The 15,359-nt window shown below is 33.8% G+C and overlaps 1 protein-coding gene across 1 annotated transcript in view; it reads left to right on the top strand.

Annotated features, from left to right (window-relative positions):
• Positions 1–15,359, top strand: part of CRPPA (CDP-L-ribitol pyrophosphorylase A) — a 144,897-nt gene that overhangs the window by 66,076 nt on the left and 63,462 nt on the right. The window contains exons 6-8 of the mRNA XM_068405009.1: positions 5,948–6,045; positions 10,761–10,847; positions 11,556–11,648. Of these exons, the coding sequence (XP_068261110.1) occupies positions 5,948–6,045; positions 10,761–10,847; positions 11,556–11,648 (278 nt within the window). The remainder of the gene's footprint in view (positions 1–5,947; positions 6,046–10,760; positions 10,848–11,555; positions 11,649–15,359) is intronic.

A 15,359-nucleotide genomic window follows, 5' to 3' on the forward strand; every position in this document is an offset into this window, starting at 1 on the left:
GAATTTCATATCATCTACAGTAATAGTTATTGGTGACTGAAATGTGGTTTCCTTCAACTTCAGAGAATGATAGTTATCTTTTCTGCTAACCTGTCAGTTTTATTTAGAAAATCCATTTAAGCTATATTAAAAATATTTGTTTTGATGAGAATTATTCAGCCAGCTGTTCCCTTTCTGGTTTCAAATACTTTTTTTTTTGCTTTGAATTATGAACTTCAACAGATCTTTAAATACTTAAATTTTTATGCTAGAGTATTAAAGTTACACTTGTGCCTCTAGACAGTTTTGCTAAGGAACAGGTTCCTTGTGGTTCAGTTTGACATGTTATTTTGCTATCCTGTTTATTTTTGAGGTACTCTTGCACTTCTGTCTGTTGTCCATATATTAACTTATAATTCTGTAATTAATAAAATTAAATTAAAAAAAATGAATATGGTAATATGTGATTGGCAATTAAATGATGTCTGAAAACAATACAGTTAATCATGTGATAATAATCATGAGACTGTTTCTTTAGTCATCTATATTACTAATGTAATTCTACCTAAATAACAAGTCCCAAATGTTTCATAGAAGCACAGCTAGATTTTTAACTGCTGGCCTAATGAGACATAATAACTGACAAATTTCAGCTTGCTAAACTTGACTCAGGTGGAAGTAAGAAAAATACATGCATACATACATTTTTGTACTTTAGATATTTATATGTATATATATTATTCATATTCAAGGCAGTACAAAGAAACACTTCACTAATTTAGATAGACTAATGAGTTATTTATCTTTTGAGACTGTTTTTTTAAAACATGTCTTATTAATTTGCTTACTTCCTCAAGTCTCTTTTACAAGTGTATTATGAAAGTCTGAGTCCTAACATCGTTTATTTTATAAAATGTAAATGTAATGCTTTTCTTTAGTTAAGCAGGTATGAACTTGTAGAGTATGCGGACAAGGTGGCACATGCCTATTTTTAATAGTCTTGAAGTAAGAAAACATCGTCTTACAATAAGGGTGACTAATCTCGAAATGTAGTTAAGATCAGGCTAATACAAAACATCCTAAAAAATTTCCATTAGGACTACTGCCCTCGGGGTAGGTATCTTTGTACTCCAGTTCCAACATGTAAACTTTAAATGGTGCTTCTCAGAAGTTTGTAACTTAAGAGTTTGACTCTCTCTCCTCCTTCTTTTTCTTTTCTTAAGGGCTGTTCTTCTGCAAGGACTTTTTCACAAGAGTGTGTACTTGCAGACTGGATATTTTGCCCTCACGTTTGGCTAAATGAGTATCTGCTGATGTAGATACAATTATGTTTTGCAAGTGCCAAGAAAAATATCATAACGCCTTCAAAATGTTTGACTGTTGCAAGCTACATACTATGTTTTGTGTTATATGAAGAACCCATGTGACTTTTTATAAAAAAAAAAAATGACATAAGCCTTGTTTGTCAGAGGACAGGTATCTTACTTGAGGTAGGCTGCATTTTCATGGGCACGCTCATTATAAGTTCCCTCCTGTGAGGCAAAGAAATAGACTGGCAGGTGGGGAGGTACTCCTCAGAATGGTTATTGTCAGACAAAAACAACACTCTTCCTTGTCTTCTACTGCAAAATCTTGCTCTTTCTTGTGTACTAATATTAGTAAGGGCAGTGTCAAGTTCAGCTTTTGGTTTTTGTGGCTACAGAGAAATGTGGAATGGGTAAACAGAAAATTGTTGGATATTTTTGGTTACCTATGTTATATGAATAACAATTTCAACTTGTTCTGTTGAGCATGAATGAACTAAATACTTGGCAGTACATATTTCATTTTTCTCGTGTTTACAGTGGTAGAAACATCTCTTATGAGATACTCAAAATGCCAGGGAGAACCATACTGAATTGCCAGACAGTAAAGCCATTGCTGAAAGTGAAAATGGAATTCTGATAAAATAATTTACTATTTTGAATTCAATGCAAACTTCAGAAGTATTTCGATGAATAGAGTGTGCTTCCAAAATAGTATGAATTGTGATGACAGACCAAGAATGGCATGGTATGAACATATGTTTACAAAAACAAGTGTATGTATACACATGTACGTGCAATTAAGGGAAAAAAAATACGTCTGTAGGCTAAAACCTATTTGCCATTCAAATGCATTTTTATTCTTATGGTATTAATTCGCTAGGATATGATATTTATGCTCTTTATTCAATCAAAGTATTATTTTAATTGCTGCTTGTTTGTGGCGTACTTTTCAGGGTAAACTTAAGTCATTTGTTAGAGTACACTTAATACATTGTCTAACTAAGGTAGTTGCATAAATGTGCACACATTTTAATTTATAATTTTGGGTGAGATCCTAGGATAAAGACTGCTTAACAGGTATTAACTGAATAATGTGATCTAAGGCTTTCAGGATATCGAAGAAGGGTGCAGAAAAATTGAAAATTAAGTTTTCTGCTGGAGAGAGAAGGAGGTTTAATGGAACACATTCAGAAATCCTGTATCAAATTTATCTAAAATGAAGAAAATTCCTACCCCTTTCCTGATAGAGAAAGTTAATGTTTAACCTAACAGAATTTGGCAGTGTAAAGTTCTAATTATTTTTAATTTTGTGCAAAAAGTGTGCTCTGAGTGGATGTTCAATGTGATGCAGTATGGGGAGTGTTACTCCATAATCAGGTACAGCTGGAAAGAAGCTGAGAGTAAATGGGAGATGTGTATTGGGAAGAGGAGGTTTCCAGGGAAATAATAAGTTTCAAGTAAGTTGAGGAAGAGGAAGCCAAAGCAAGAGAGATCTTTTGACAGGTAATGTAATAGTGAGAGAAAAAAAAAAAATAAAAGGTTGGGCAGATGAAAAGGAAGGTATGGTGTGAAAGTAGGAGAGAAAAGTTAGAACAGTGGTGCATGGTGGGAGGACCAGAGGTAACAGGCAAAAACTGAACCAAAGGAAGTTCCAACTCAATAAAAGGAAAAACTCTTTCACCATGAGGACAATCAAGCAGTGAACAGGTTGCCTCAAGAGGTTGTGCAATCTCTGTCCTCAAAGGTTTTCAGGTCTGAGGGGAGTAGGGGGCTAAGCGACCAGGCCTGACCTCATGGGTGATCCTACTTTGAGCAGGAGTTTGGACTAGAGACCTCCTGAGGTCCCTTCCAGCCTGAATTATCCAGCAGTCCAATGAAAACCAAAAATTTTAGCTGAGTATTAACATTCTTCGTGACGTGGCCATGACATGGCTTTCCAGAAAGACTGTTTCGTTCACCTAAACAGGCTTCTGAAAACCAGGAATGAAATGCTGCACGCAGTTAGCTTTACTGGCAGGCAGCAGAACTCATGAAATGCGTGAAGTTAGGAGCCAGCGCTCCAGCTGCGCTCACGGGGTTCAGTGCAGTGACGCTGAGTGACAGCTCCATCAGCTTACCAGAGGTGGGACACAGGCAGTCTCGGGGAGGAAGGCTCCACTCAGCCTTCCTTCCCACAATACAGCAAAGGTGCAGACCATCTAAATTAACATATAGATCTTTACGGCTGCTTGAAACAGTTGGGGTTTAAATGGAAATTGAGTTTTAAACCTCAACTAGAACAGAACTGTTGCTTTGCTATGATGATTTTATAAACAGTGATTTCCCAGACTTCCTTTATTCATTTTCCTTGATCATTTAAAAGCATGCAGCAGCTTTTCAATGTGTGTATTATCATTACTTCAATTTTTTCATACTTTATTAATAGACTTTCCCCCTATAACATTACATTTCTCCTCCAGATTAAAAATACATTTTTTCACACTTAATTCAATTTTACTTTCTTCTTTATTAAATTCAACCTGCAAATCTTAGTTGCTTTTTTGGTAGTCATTGTCTCTCCTTTCTCATTTACATTACAAGAAGTTAGAGGTTTAAAGGGGCTGGGCAGAGGAGTGAGATGGGCTTTTATAGTTGCAGTCTTTGAGCAGCCTCTTGTGAGGTTACTTTTGACACTTGCTGTTGATAACTGATTTCTTTCTAAAACGAACTCTGAGCGTACGTTATGGTGCCTTTTTCGATTCTGCAGCCTTCTTCCACATGTGGATTTTTGTAATAGCTCCAGTCTGACCTTCATTAAATTACTCATTCCATAGAATCTGAGTTCTTGAAATCTGATATGCCAGTCTGGTTGATTATGTACATCTATCTTCTGTCTGCAGTGTGTCTGCATTCTGTGTACAGTACTAAACTCAAGTGGCTCTTGCTCTCTGATTTCAATCTACCCACCAGTTTCTTTCTGCTGATAAAAAATTAATTCAATATGGTTTCCCATTGACCCATTTTTTAGACTGTAAAGTTATTCTCTATTAAGTAGAAGCTAACTTTGATGCATGTTCAGTATATTTTTTTTGCTCAGTGAATCTATGGGAAGATAATTTCTCCCACAGTTGTGGTATCCTGTGATTTCCAGTCCTGTGAGAACTGGCCGTGCATTTTTTTTAATTCTTGCTTTCATCTGGTTGTGATGGTTTATAAGCAGATGTTTGTTGTTCTCTCTTTCTTCCCCCCTCCCCATTCTTGCTAACTTAATACAAAACCAGTTGCTACAGCTATTTTCATTGTCGTGTTATAAATATTAAACCTAATTAAATGCCCATGATTCATAAAATCATTGTAATTATCTTTTGGGATCCTCGGTGGTTAATTCACTTTTCCTGCTCACAAAAAATTGTTTAAAAATCACAAGTCACTTTCCAATAATGTTAACTCTGAAGCAGCTTTAAAATTAATTTTCAGGTCTGTATGTCTATTTTTGTAAAGAAGTCTTTGAGCTTACAATAGAAAGTGAGATGTTTACTTAAGTAATGCATCTGATTGAACTTATTATGTGGTATATAATTATAAAAAAAACTTTCCACATGCAACAAGTATGTATCTTTATATTCAGACTTGTTCGAAGAGCAATTAGGCCATATTCTTATAATTTCTTTCATGTCTTTCACTACTAATTTATTTTGTGGTGATGTTTGGTATATTTCTGTCCCTGAAGTTTCATTGAATTCTGATTTAAACATAATTAGACTTTACGTTTATGAAATTTCTAGCTGTTTATGGAATGGCTACCCAAAAGACATTAGAAATCTTATGTTTTGGTCTGCATATTAATTCATCATCTAAAAGATAAAATCCTGAATTAGAAGTGAGAGTTCCAGACTTGGATTATTTTGATTTGTTTGCTTAAAGAAAAGAAATCGCTCACTGAATCTTGAAACTGTAGTCAATGACAACAGAAAATGCTAATTTTCTGAAATATTTGCTTTATGGAGCAGATCAGGCAATAACTTGAAACTATTCTATGTATCAACAAATATTATATTTCCCCCCCCACCAGTAAAAGAGCTAAGAAGTTCCCCATGTCAAGGTCTTTGTCACTGACTCTGCAACTTTTTTTGATATTGAGGTGAACAGTTGTATCTGCTGTGTCCCTGAACAATATCTTCAATATATTTTTTTTTTTGGCTATTATGTAGTATATATTGTTGGGAAGAGGATTTATGATATCTCCTGGGGTTTTTTGTTTTTCTTAATATTGCTGACACTGCATTTAGTGATCTGTTGAAGTGATAAGTGGCATGAAGTTTTGAAAAAGTTATTTTCTTGGTTGTAACCTAGCGTCAGTAATGTGGACCTGAACAAGTACCTTTTTGTAGAAGTCCCTTATTTAAATGGACTTTGGGAACAAGGCCTTATGTGATGTTGTCATGTTGTACAAAATAATTTAAAATATAATATGAATTTTATATTTGAGATGTTTGTTATATAAATTATGTACTTAAATTAACTATGCCTTGAAATAAGTAATCTTTAAATTCAGTTTACAGCTGTTGAAAAGGTTCTGTCAAGAGACAGCAGTATATGAATTGAAGGTAATGTTTAGCAGATTAGTAATTTTTATTGATTTATCTTTGCGTGAAATACTAAGGTTTTTTTCTTGATCACAGACAACCTATCACAACAAGTTTGTGTTATTACCGATGTCAAGGAAGCTGTTGGACAAGTAGGTTTTCTCCTTCATGAATCTCTGAAAAGCCAAATAAAAGTAAGTACAACTCTATGGCTGTAAACTGTACGATTAATTTAATGTTTCTGGTTGTCACAACTTGTAAGAAATGGTCTAAATAATGTGAATACAGAAGGTGAGACCTCCTGTGTCACTGTAGTATTTATTACAAGGGATTAACACCAGGTATGGAAGTTACCAAGAAAGAAGCATCTTCTGCCCAGTTATGCTGTAGAAAGAGATCTTAAAGATTCTCTTAAAATGTATATATTAGATTAGAGGAGAAATTGTATCCAGACAACCGAGAGGCCATTTTCATTAGATTTTATAAATTAAGCACAAATTGTTACAAATATGTTATAGAGGAAATGCTTTTGTTACTTTGAAGTCTGAATTAAATTCTGAACCAATTGAAGAGTAAGTTGTATTCCTGCAGAGCTGCAAATGCAAAGTCAAAGTAATCAGCCTTTCTGCAGAGAGATAGGGGTACATTTCACTCATCGTGAATGCTCATTGAAGCCTTTACTGTAGGATATTGATGGAATTTCCTACTGGCATTTAACTGTCTTTTCCTTTTTCATTATTCCTACTAATAGAACTATCACATATTGTCATTTCCCCAAAGGTGATTAACATTTGGTAATTGCTTACATCTTGACTGATCTTGGGGTGATTCTTAATTACATCTTACGTGATGATACCACATCTTTCTATTACCCAGAGAAACAGATGGGGAATAGCTGTTCAGAAATACATGTTTCCTGATTTGCATAATGTTACTTCTGTAATGGTTTTATTCATGTCTATTGATCTTCTCCATTGTGTGCTTAGTTAATAGTAGAATGTTTTTCTGTAGCAAACTGTATTGCTATTTTATATCTAGAAATGTCGTTTGACGTTGTATGTACAGTTTTTGTTTGGAAAGAATTGTATTTAGTATGGAAAATCATGCTTTATATCTATTAAATATCTACATTTAAAAGTGCAAAACATTAGCAGAGTTGAGTAAGATCTTTTCTTGTCTGAATAGCTGTATAATGGAGCAGAAATATGTTTCCATTTCACTGATACCAGATCCATTGATACTTTTCCATTTTTTTTCTCCATTTAAACTATTCTGCAATTACTAGAAAGACATCACTTACCCGCATTAGAAAAAAAGTACTTCTTTGTGTTGACTTATCTATATATATCTATGTATTATGTTTGTATATAACCACTTTAATCATATAATGAGAAACACTTCCAAGCCAGTAAGAAAAGTCAAAGAATGCGTTATGTTTGATCAGCCAACACTGTGACTCCAAACTTAGCAACCTCAAGTCAGACTGGCACCAAAACTAGTTGAAATTTACAATGTATTTCCAAATTTTCATTGCAAAACCAGTTAATTGTTGGGTTGATCAGGCAGCTGAACCTATGATGCATTTGAATAAAACACATGTAAAATGACCACAAACAAGATAATGAGGGCATAAAATGAAAGGATTCCTGCTGATATGGGACTGAATTTTTTTTTGATGGCTCTGTTAAATGAGTTTGTTCAGTTGATGATTTCTAGCACCGTTCTTCTCTTTTTATTTGATCCATGTTGTCCTTCCTCATAATGAAATTGATTGTTAAATTTCTTTTCAACACTTTCAAAACATTCCTGCAAAGTGACACCTGCTAAAGAACTCATCAAGATCCCTGTCTTGTATTGTTCCTTGAAACATCCTTAGTCATTCATTTTATGACCCCTTAGATTGAAAATCTATAAAAACTAGTATTTATGTATTGAGTCTCTTGTTTTTAAACAGTAAAATCTCTGAGAGTTAATTTTTAAGCTCACCAATATACAGAACTTCTAAATTTGAAGCACCTTAGAAAGAATATATCCACCAGTCTATGATTTCTCAAGTGAAGCCCAGTAACCTTGTGAGAGACAGATTTGACTCTGTACAACGTCATAATTATTTTAAGCAAGTTAAACATACTGCACTGAAAGCTGGGCCTTTTCAAAGGGCTAATTGGAGGGTAATTGAACTCAGTACGATACTAATTGGAAATCATTCAGTAGAATATATATTATATGAAATTTAAACTAACTGTGGTCTATATTTTAACATTTCAGACAGTTTTGACACTAGTTCTTAGTAGCAGCCATATTTACTTTTAAGATATTTGTTAACTTCTAGATGTGTCCGTAAAGAAGAATTCAAAATAAATTTGGTTAGAGGGATTTCTGAGAGAGTCTCCAATAACGTGACAATGCCAATAACGGGGGGAAAAAAAGACCTAAAAATTAATCTGACAAGAAAAAGAAAATGAAAATAGAAGCTTTTCTAAAAAAAAAAAATTAAGGCATCAGTTATTGCTTGCAAAGTACTTTAAATATTTTAATCAATGTTACTGTAAACTATGTAACTAATAAATGAATGTTTTGCAGAAGATATCTTACTGTGAAAGGCATAAATTGAGTCTTTCCTTAAGTTTGTTATTTAGCCCTTTCTTTTGAAGCAGGGAAGCCTAAATGGGAGCTGAAGGTGTTTTCTTCTGTGACTGGAAATCTTGTACTCCTGCTTATTCAGTGACAAAGTGCTCCTGTCACATGAAATGTAATCAGCTGGATGAAGTTATGTGTTATTTTTGTGACTGGATAAATATCCACAAGCAGTGTATCAAAATATTTGGTTGTTTTCAATTAGGAAATGGACTAACGTTTCACTAGTAGGAATTCACTAATTTCTTAATCATTGCATTGTCCATCTGCTGGATTGGTATTAATTGTAATTTTAAATTCTGATGAAATGTAACTAACTTTTACAGATTCCCAATGTCCTGGTATTATTTTTTTTTTTATGAAAGTGGATGTTGAATAAAGTTGAAACTTCAGCACAAGGCATCTGATAAGTAGAAAAACATTAAAGAAAACATATTTGTTATTCCTATGTTCATAAAAACTTACCGCCTCTGCTTCTTTACACTAGCTGAATATCAATTGCTACAATGACCAGAAGTGATTAAGCAAATCTTATATTTTTTTCTATCTAAACACTGAAAACTGAGGTGGTATTTTTAGGCAATTTTTGCTCTCTCAAGTAGTTGATAACTTTGATTAATATTAATTTTAATTAAAAAAATACTTTTGCATAGGATACTAACATGCCAAGTAGAATAAGAATTAATTTTAGTTAATGATGATGTATTGAAGCTTCTAGTTAGGCAGCTATGCTTATTTGTCCAAGAGAGAAATCTGATTTAATTTTTTCTGGATAATATGGCTATAAAACAAAGGCTCAGTGTGCTGCTTTATCAAATTGTTCAAGATAAATTAAAACTCTGATACACTAAATTAATTTTTAAATGTTCAGGAATACTTAAGCATCATGTATTGTAATATCTCAAGGGAAAAAAAAATAGTCCTTCTCCCTTGACTCATGTTCCATTAATCTCTGAAAAGACACTGGCATGCAATATGTTCCTGTTCATCTAAGTATGTGCAAGGTTGTAAAGGTACTGGGGATTTCTGATTTTACTTCTGCAGAAGCTCAAGCCAGGAGAACACTCGAGTATTGCATTTTTAAAGTATTTTAAGTAATTCTTGCCTTCTGTGATTTTTTTTTAATCTCTTTAAAATATTATTAAATGTCAAGTATTTGAGGCTGTATTGTCACATCTTCATCCCAAAATGTTTCTAAAATCTTTAGTGCATAAGTATCAACTTTTGGGCTTCAACCACCTTCCTTTGCAAACAAGTTAGCTCCCCAAGTATTACAAAAATAAACAAATACAGCTGTAGATAACAGTGCAAAGCCTTTTTAAATGTTGTATTTGATACTTCTGTTGGATTGTGGGTTAAGTGACATTTTGAGGAAACACAGCAGTGTTTTGCTTCTGTCGTTTCCTGCTATATATATATGTCTTCTGGGCAGAAATAAAGCTCACTTGAGCAGTGGAACAGCGAGGTTTGCTGTTTAATAGAAGCAACATTTAAGATTTTTTTTTGCCTTATTTTCAACTACTTTTTTATGGGCTTCTAAGTGTTATCTTCTTTTAGAGAGCAAATTCCCTTTCTACTACCTGGTTTGCTGTTTTACTTAAGGCAATCCTGAAGCTGATAATGTAGTAGAGTCTACTTTTTATTTTAGTTAGGATATGATCATTTCTTAGCTGGTGTTGTAGTTAAAGGTTGCAAAATAAGTATGTCTGTGATTAAGACAGTATTTTAAAGTATTCATTGAGGAAATTATTTTCAGGCGAAATTCTAAATGAGTCTTGTCCATATGCAGAATCCTGGAATACCTGTGCACCTGGTCTTTCGTATGTACTTCTTCGTTTATTTTATTTTTAGTTGCATGAAGACAGAATATATATGTATTTGAATATTACAAAGATCTTCTCAGAATCAGAGGTCTAAAATCATTAGATCGTCTTGATCCTATGAGCAGTGTTTTCATCTTTGGGAACAGTTGAACATCCTAACTCAGGCAGCAGTGCTAGTGTCTGATACTTCCAGGGCTTTTCTGGAGTGGCTCTCCCTAGAAGTACCTTCAGCAAAAACTTGCAGAAAACTCTGCAAGGTGTTGGACTCCATGCTTCACTGTTGAGTCACCTAAAAATTTGAGCGGTTTTTAATTCTCATAGTGGAAATAGTGATGGCCAGTTTTAAATCATTTGAATGAACGAACTCTGCCATAATGGTGTAAGCTTTAGCAGATAGTTAAGGCTGAAGTCAAGTTTGTGACATAGTAATATCTTTTTTCTCTAATCAGGTTGAAGCTGTATCAATATCTCTAAGCAAAAATAGCCATCTGCAAAACATCTTTTCAGGACAGTGCTACAATTTTGTTTGCGTAAATGTAAGTAGTAAGGATGCATGCTTTTAGTTTTGCACTTAAACTTATTAGTAATGGTAAATAATAATAACATATTTGAATAAGTTGTTTGTTATTTCGGTCCTCTTGGTGTATCCATTCTGATGTTTGGTGTTTCTGACGTGTACCAAACTAGACCTTTGAGATACTGCACCGTTCTTTCCCCTGGTTCTTCTCTTCCATCAGTATGTTTTTAAACCAGCCATGAATTCTTGAACAAGAGGGATGCAACTGAAAGTAGTTTAGAATTTCATTTCATAGATACCGTATTGAAGTGAATTGTCTCAAGAAGAGATGTCATATGTGTAGTCATCTAACTGTGCATTGCTACCATGATCTAAATTAGTGTTTCTCATTTTGGACACATGCATGGCATGAAATCTGTATGTGGGTCCCTGTATGGGAACAGGAAGGTTTTAGATGAACCATGTCTGAGACCAGTCAAGACCCTTAAGCTTGTTTTATATATGTTTCTTAAGGGTAGTATTATTAATCTCAATTTTTTTTCAAACAGCTATAACTTTACCAGGCAAAAGCATTACAAATATATTAAAAACAACCAACCGACCAAAAACCCCCAAAACCAAAAAAGTGGTGTATCTTTTTTTTGGTAAATAACAGATCTTTGAATTCCACTTTTATGAAATCATTGTTTGATGTTTTCAGTAATTCTAAACATTTATTTTCATTTAGGATAAAAAGTATGCCATTCAAGAAACCCAGCAACTAGTGGATATGTTGGAAAAATCAAATATTCCTCTCTTATATCCAGTTGTCCTTATTTCGGTAGGTAACTCCTGTAAGTTACTGTAGAAAGCATCTAATGAAATATTTTTAAATGTTAGACTAGATTTATTCAGAGCTGCTAGCTCTGAATAAAATTGTAAATTTGAACTGTAAATTGGACTGTAAAGAGCATCATTTGCACTTCAGCAAATGTACTGCATGCTGTCAGGAAAAAAACTAACACTAGTAAATGACAATTTATTAGTTATATATTTCTGTGAAAGACTCATTGTGGGTAGTCATATTGAACTGTTAACTCCTGCTTTGCTGTTGTGTTCCATCTCAGTTGGGGGTGCTGCAAATGATGTACTCTGCTTGAATGCTCAGTTGAAACAGAATTAAGTGGCTTTATTTTTTTCTCCGCTGTGTGGTTTATTCAAAGTTTTAAAATTATTGTTGCTTTTCTGGTCCAAGTATTAAAAATTAACTTCGAAGTACTTTGCAATATAACTTTAATACATACTTGACTTACTGAGATGTTGTAAGACTGAAAAATCTATTCTGATATGTAGCAAAAGTTTTAAAGTGTATTTTTGGCTGAAATACTCATTATTTGAATATTGCTGCCAGAATAATTTAACAGTTCTTGTGGACGACAGCTGAAAGTGTACATGACTTTTATCTTACTCAGACTGTTAAAAAGGTGAAAATATAAGTAGATTTGAAAGTCTCTATGCAGTGTAACCAGATCCAGTTAATTCTGCCATTATGTTTTCTGGCTTAATAGGTAGGGATGAGAAGTATTGGGTGGAATGAGTGTCATTGATGTAATATGTCACAAGGAGTGTGCCTCTTGACTACATTTATTATACTCTTCAGTAATAACACAAGATAATATGTTGTGATTTTAAAATATAATTCCATATATGAAGCTCTTGAAAAACGAATAAATAGTTATTTTACATGGGGACTGAGTAGTTTCTGAAGTGCATAGTCTAATGATCTGGAGGTAAAACTGAGCATTTACTTCTCAATTTTAGGCTTAATCTGAAATCTAAGTGATGATATTTCGTTACTGATCTAACAAATAAATGAGATCTCATGAAGATCAATTACTTTTACAAATGAAAAAGTTATATCCTTACCTATTGTATGCTGTTGCCTTGAATGAGCTACTGTGATTCTATGAACATCAATATTTAGCACTTTATTTCTAGACCATCTTTTTTTCTTGACCCTATTTCTGGGGAAGTTCAGGGTAGAGCTTTAATTTTACTGAATTTTCAGAGGTAAATAATTTCTCCCTTTGATAATCAGAGCAATGACACGCCTCCAATTCTGTTGCCCATTTACAAGGCTACTGGATGTGCAGAATGCTCTTCTCTGGACTGAGAATGTTTTCTTTGGTCCTTTATCAAGAATATAAAAAACTATTTCAGTCTGTGTTAAATTTTGGGGGTATGCAGATAAAGCTGGAAGTGTTAATCAACTAGGTAATACTACAGTGTTAAAAGCATGATTATTTTGTGCCTGATTCATAGCTAATCTCTTCTCTGGACTCTGAATTAAGTGCTTTTTTAGTGTGGCACATGGAATGTGAGAGCTTTGTTTTAGTAATTGTGGCTATAAATATTCTGGACTTAATATTTCCTGAGAAATATGTATGAATGCAAATAACACTTATGCAAGCTCACCATGAAACTCATGTTTTGCCTCAAAGATACTAGATCTTGAAGTCATTGTAGAATTGAGCACCATTTTTAATGAAATTGTACTTGCTTGAACAGCCTGCAGCATGCACAAATTATTTAGGTGGACACCTTTTAAAATAGCATCAGGAGAAAATGATACATTTAATCCCTTTACCATAGTCCAGATCCATCAGTTGTTCCTGACAAATTTCCCAAAACTATAGACAGTGGGAGAAAAGTCTCATAAGTAGGTGGAGGCAGTTGCTAACATTTAAAACACAGATAGACATATATTTGTTAAAAGTGTCTTTAAAAAATGCAGTACCCTAACTATAAAAAGGCATTTTATGTTACACTTTCAAATTTTATGGAGTAACCACACAATCTTTTATGTATACAAGAAGGAAAAAGTAGGAGGACTGGAAAGTATGTTTTAAACGACTAAAGAATTAGCTAAACAAATCATTGTCTCATATTAATCACTGGGAACTATTTAAGTCCTTTAAACTTCTGATCCCTGAAACTCATTATAGATCATATGGCTGGGGGATAGAAACTTCCTTCAGCAGTCTTTAATTAGATTCAATATTGGGTGTCCTCTTCACTAAGGCTTATGAGTGGGATTCTCCTCAGCTTTATTCTTTGCTATATACTTCGTTTAACATAAAACCTGAATGCATTGTTAGTGAAAAGTCCTGTAAGACACTTTCTTTTTATGTAAAAGGGCACATTAATATTTCTCAGGCAAATGTGACTCAGAATTTTAAGCAATATGATGACATTTAAATGCATAGGTTTTAGGTACTAGTTGTACAGGAAACATTATTCTTTTCTACTCTCAAAACTCCAACTGTTCCTAGTAGTGAAGAATTGAAAGGATAAATGAGGAGAGCAGCTAACTGCTTCCATTCTAACCTCATAATCAGGAGCAGTCTGATGTAGACTCTTGTGTAACTGGAAAGTTCTTGTCTATTCTTTGATTTCAAGACGTGTAACTTTTTCGTAACAATCTGATAATTGAGAGAATCAGTTGTATTTTTCCTTCTGATATTCAGCTTCTTCAGCTGTAAAAATGACAGGTGGTGTTACTGTGCCAGGTTGTTTAACCAGCCTGGGGAGAATTATCCCAGTTAAAGGATGAGCTTGCACTGGACATGATGACTTCTGTCTATATTTCTGCCTATAAAGTGCCACAGATTTCATAGTCTGTCCTTTATCCTGGTGCCTGACTGGAATTTTTTGTGGCATCTGTAAGCTGAAGCAGCAGTTGGACTACTGAGTCTGGACATGGCAGAAAAGGGAAGGTTAATGTTACAGGAGAAATAGGAAGCACAGAGCTAAACTTCTTGCAATTATTTGTCTGCATCAAACCAGTATCATCTTCAACTCTGCTATAGCCAGAAGAATCATATTCTTACACTGACATTACTTTTCTGAGTAATACATGTTCATGTTTGTAGATGCTATGAAGGGATATGATTTTTATTTTCTTGTTATTACTTAGGGTTAGAAAGAACAGAATGCAGGTACTTCGTTTCTGTAGTTGCCATTATTTGCACTGCACTACCAAAGTAAGTTTAAGAAAAATCTCTTTTAAAAGCTGTGGAAAGGTTAATGGTAAATAGGTGTTAGGTCATGTTCTCTCAGAATAATAGATTTTAAACTTTCTTGTAAATAGCTGTAAATGAGCAGTATCTAGCCTTGTTTTGGGTAAAAAATAACAAAACAATGAGTGTTTGAAAATTAATCTCTGCCTGTGTAGTAGAAGGCAATAGCTTTGCTCTTGGTGAGTATGCACTTAGACAGTAAACAGCTTTTTAAAAAGTGTCGCAAGGGAAAATCAGTGAAAACCTATTATCTGTCAGGATAAATTGAACATAAGATACAAAGGGAACTTGAAATAGTTTTCCCAAACACAGATCTCTGGGGCTACCTCTATACTCCTACCTCTCTATAGTACTTACAGATAAGTTTTATATCGATGGAATCATTCAGCCAGAAAAATATTTTCTCTTTCTTTTATTGGGGAAGGTATTTCTGCTATTAATAGATGCTAAAACTTTTTATGTACAAATCACTA

The sequence above is a fragment of the Nyctibius grandis genome, chromosome 7, assembly GCF_013368605.1.
Source record: "Nyctibius grandis isolate bNycGra1 chromosome 7, bNycGra1.pri, whole genome shotgun sequence".
In the NCBI taxonomy this organism is placed as follows: Eukaryota; Metazoa; Chordata; class Aves; order Nyctibiiformes; family Nyctibiidae; genus Nyctibius; species Nyctibius grandis.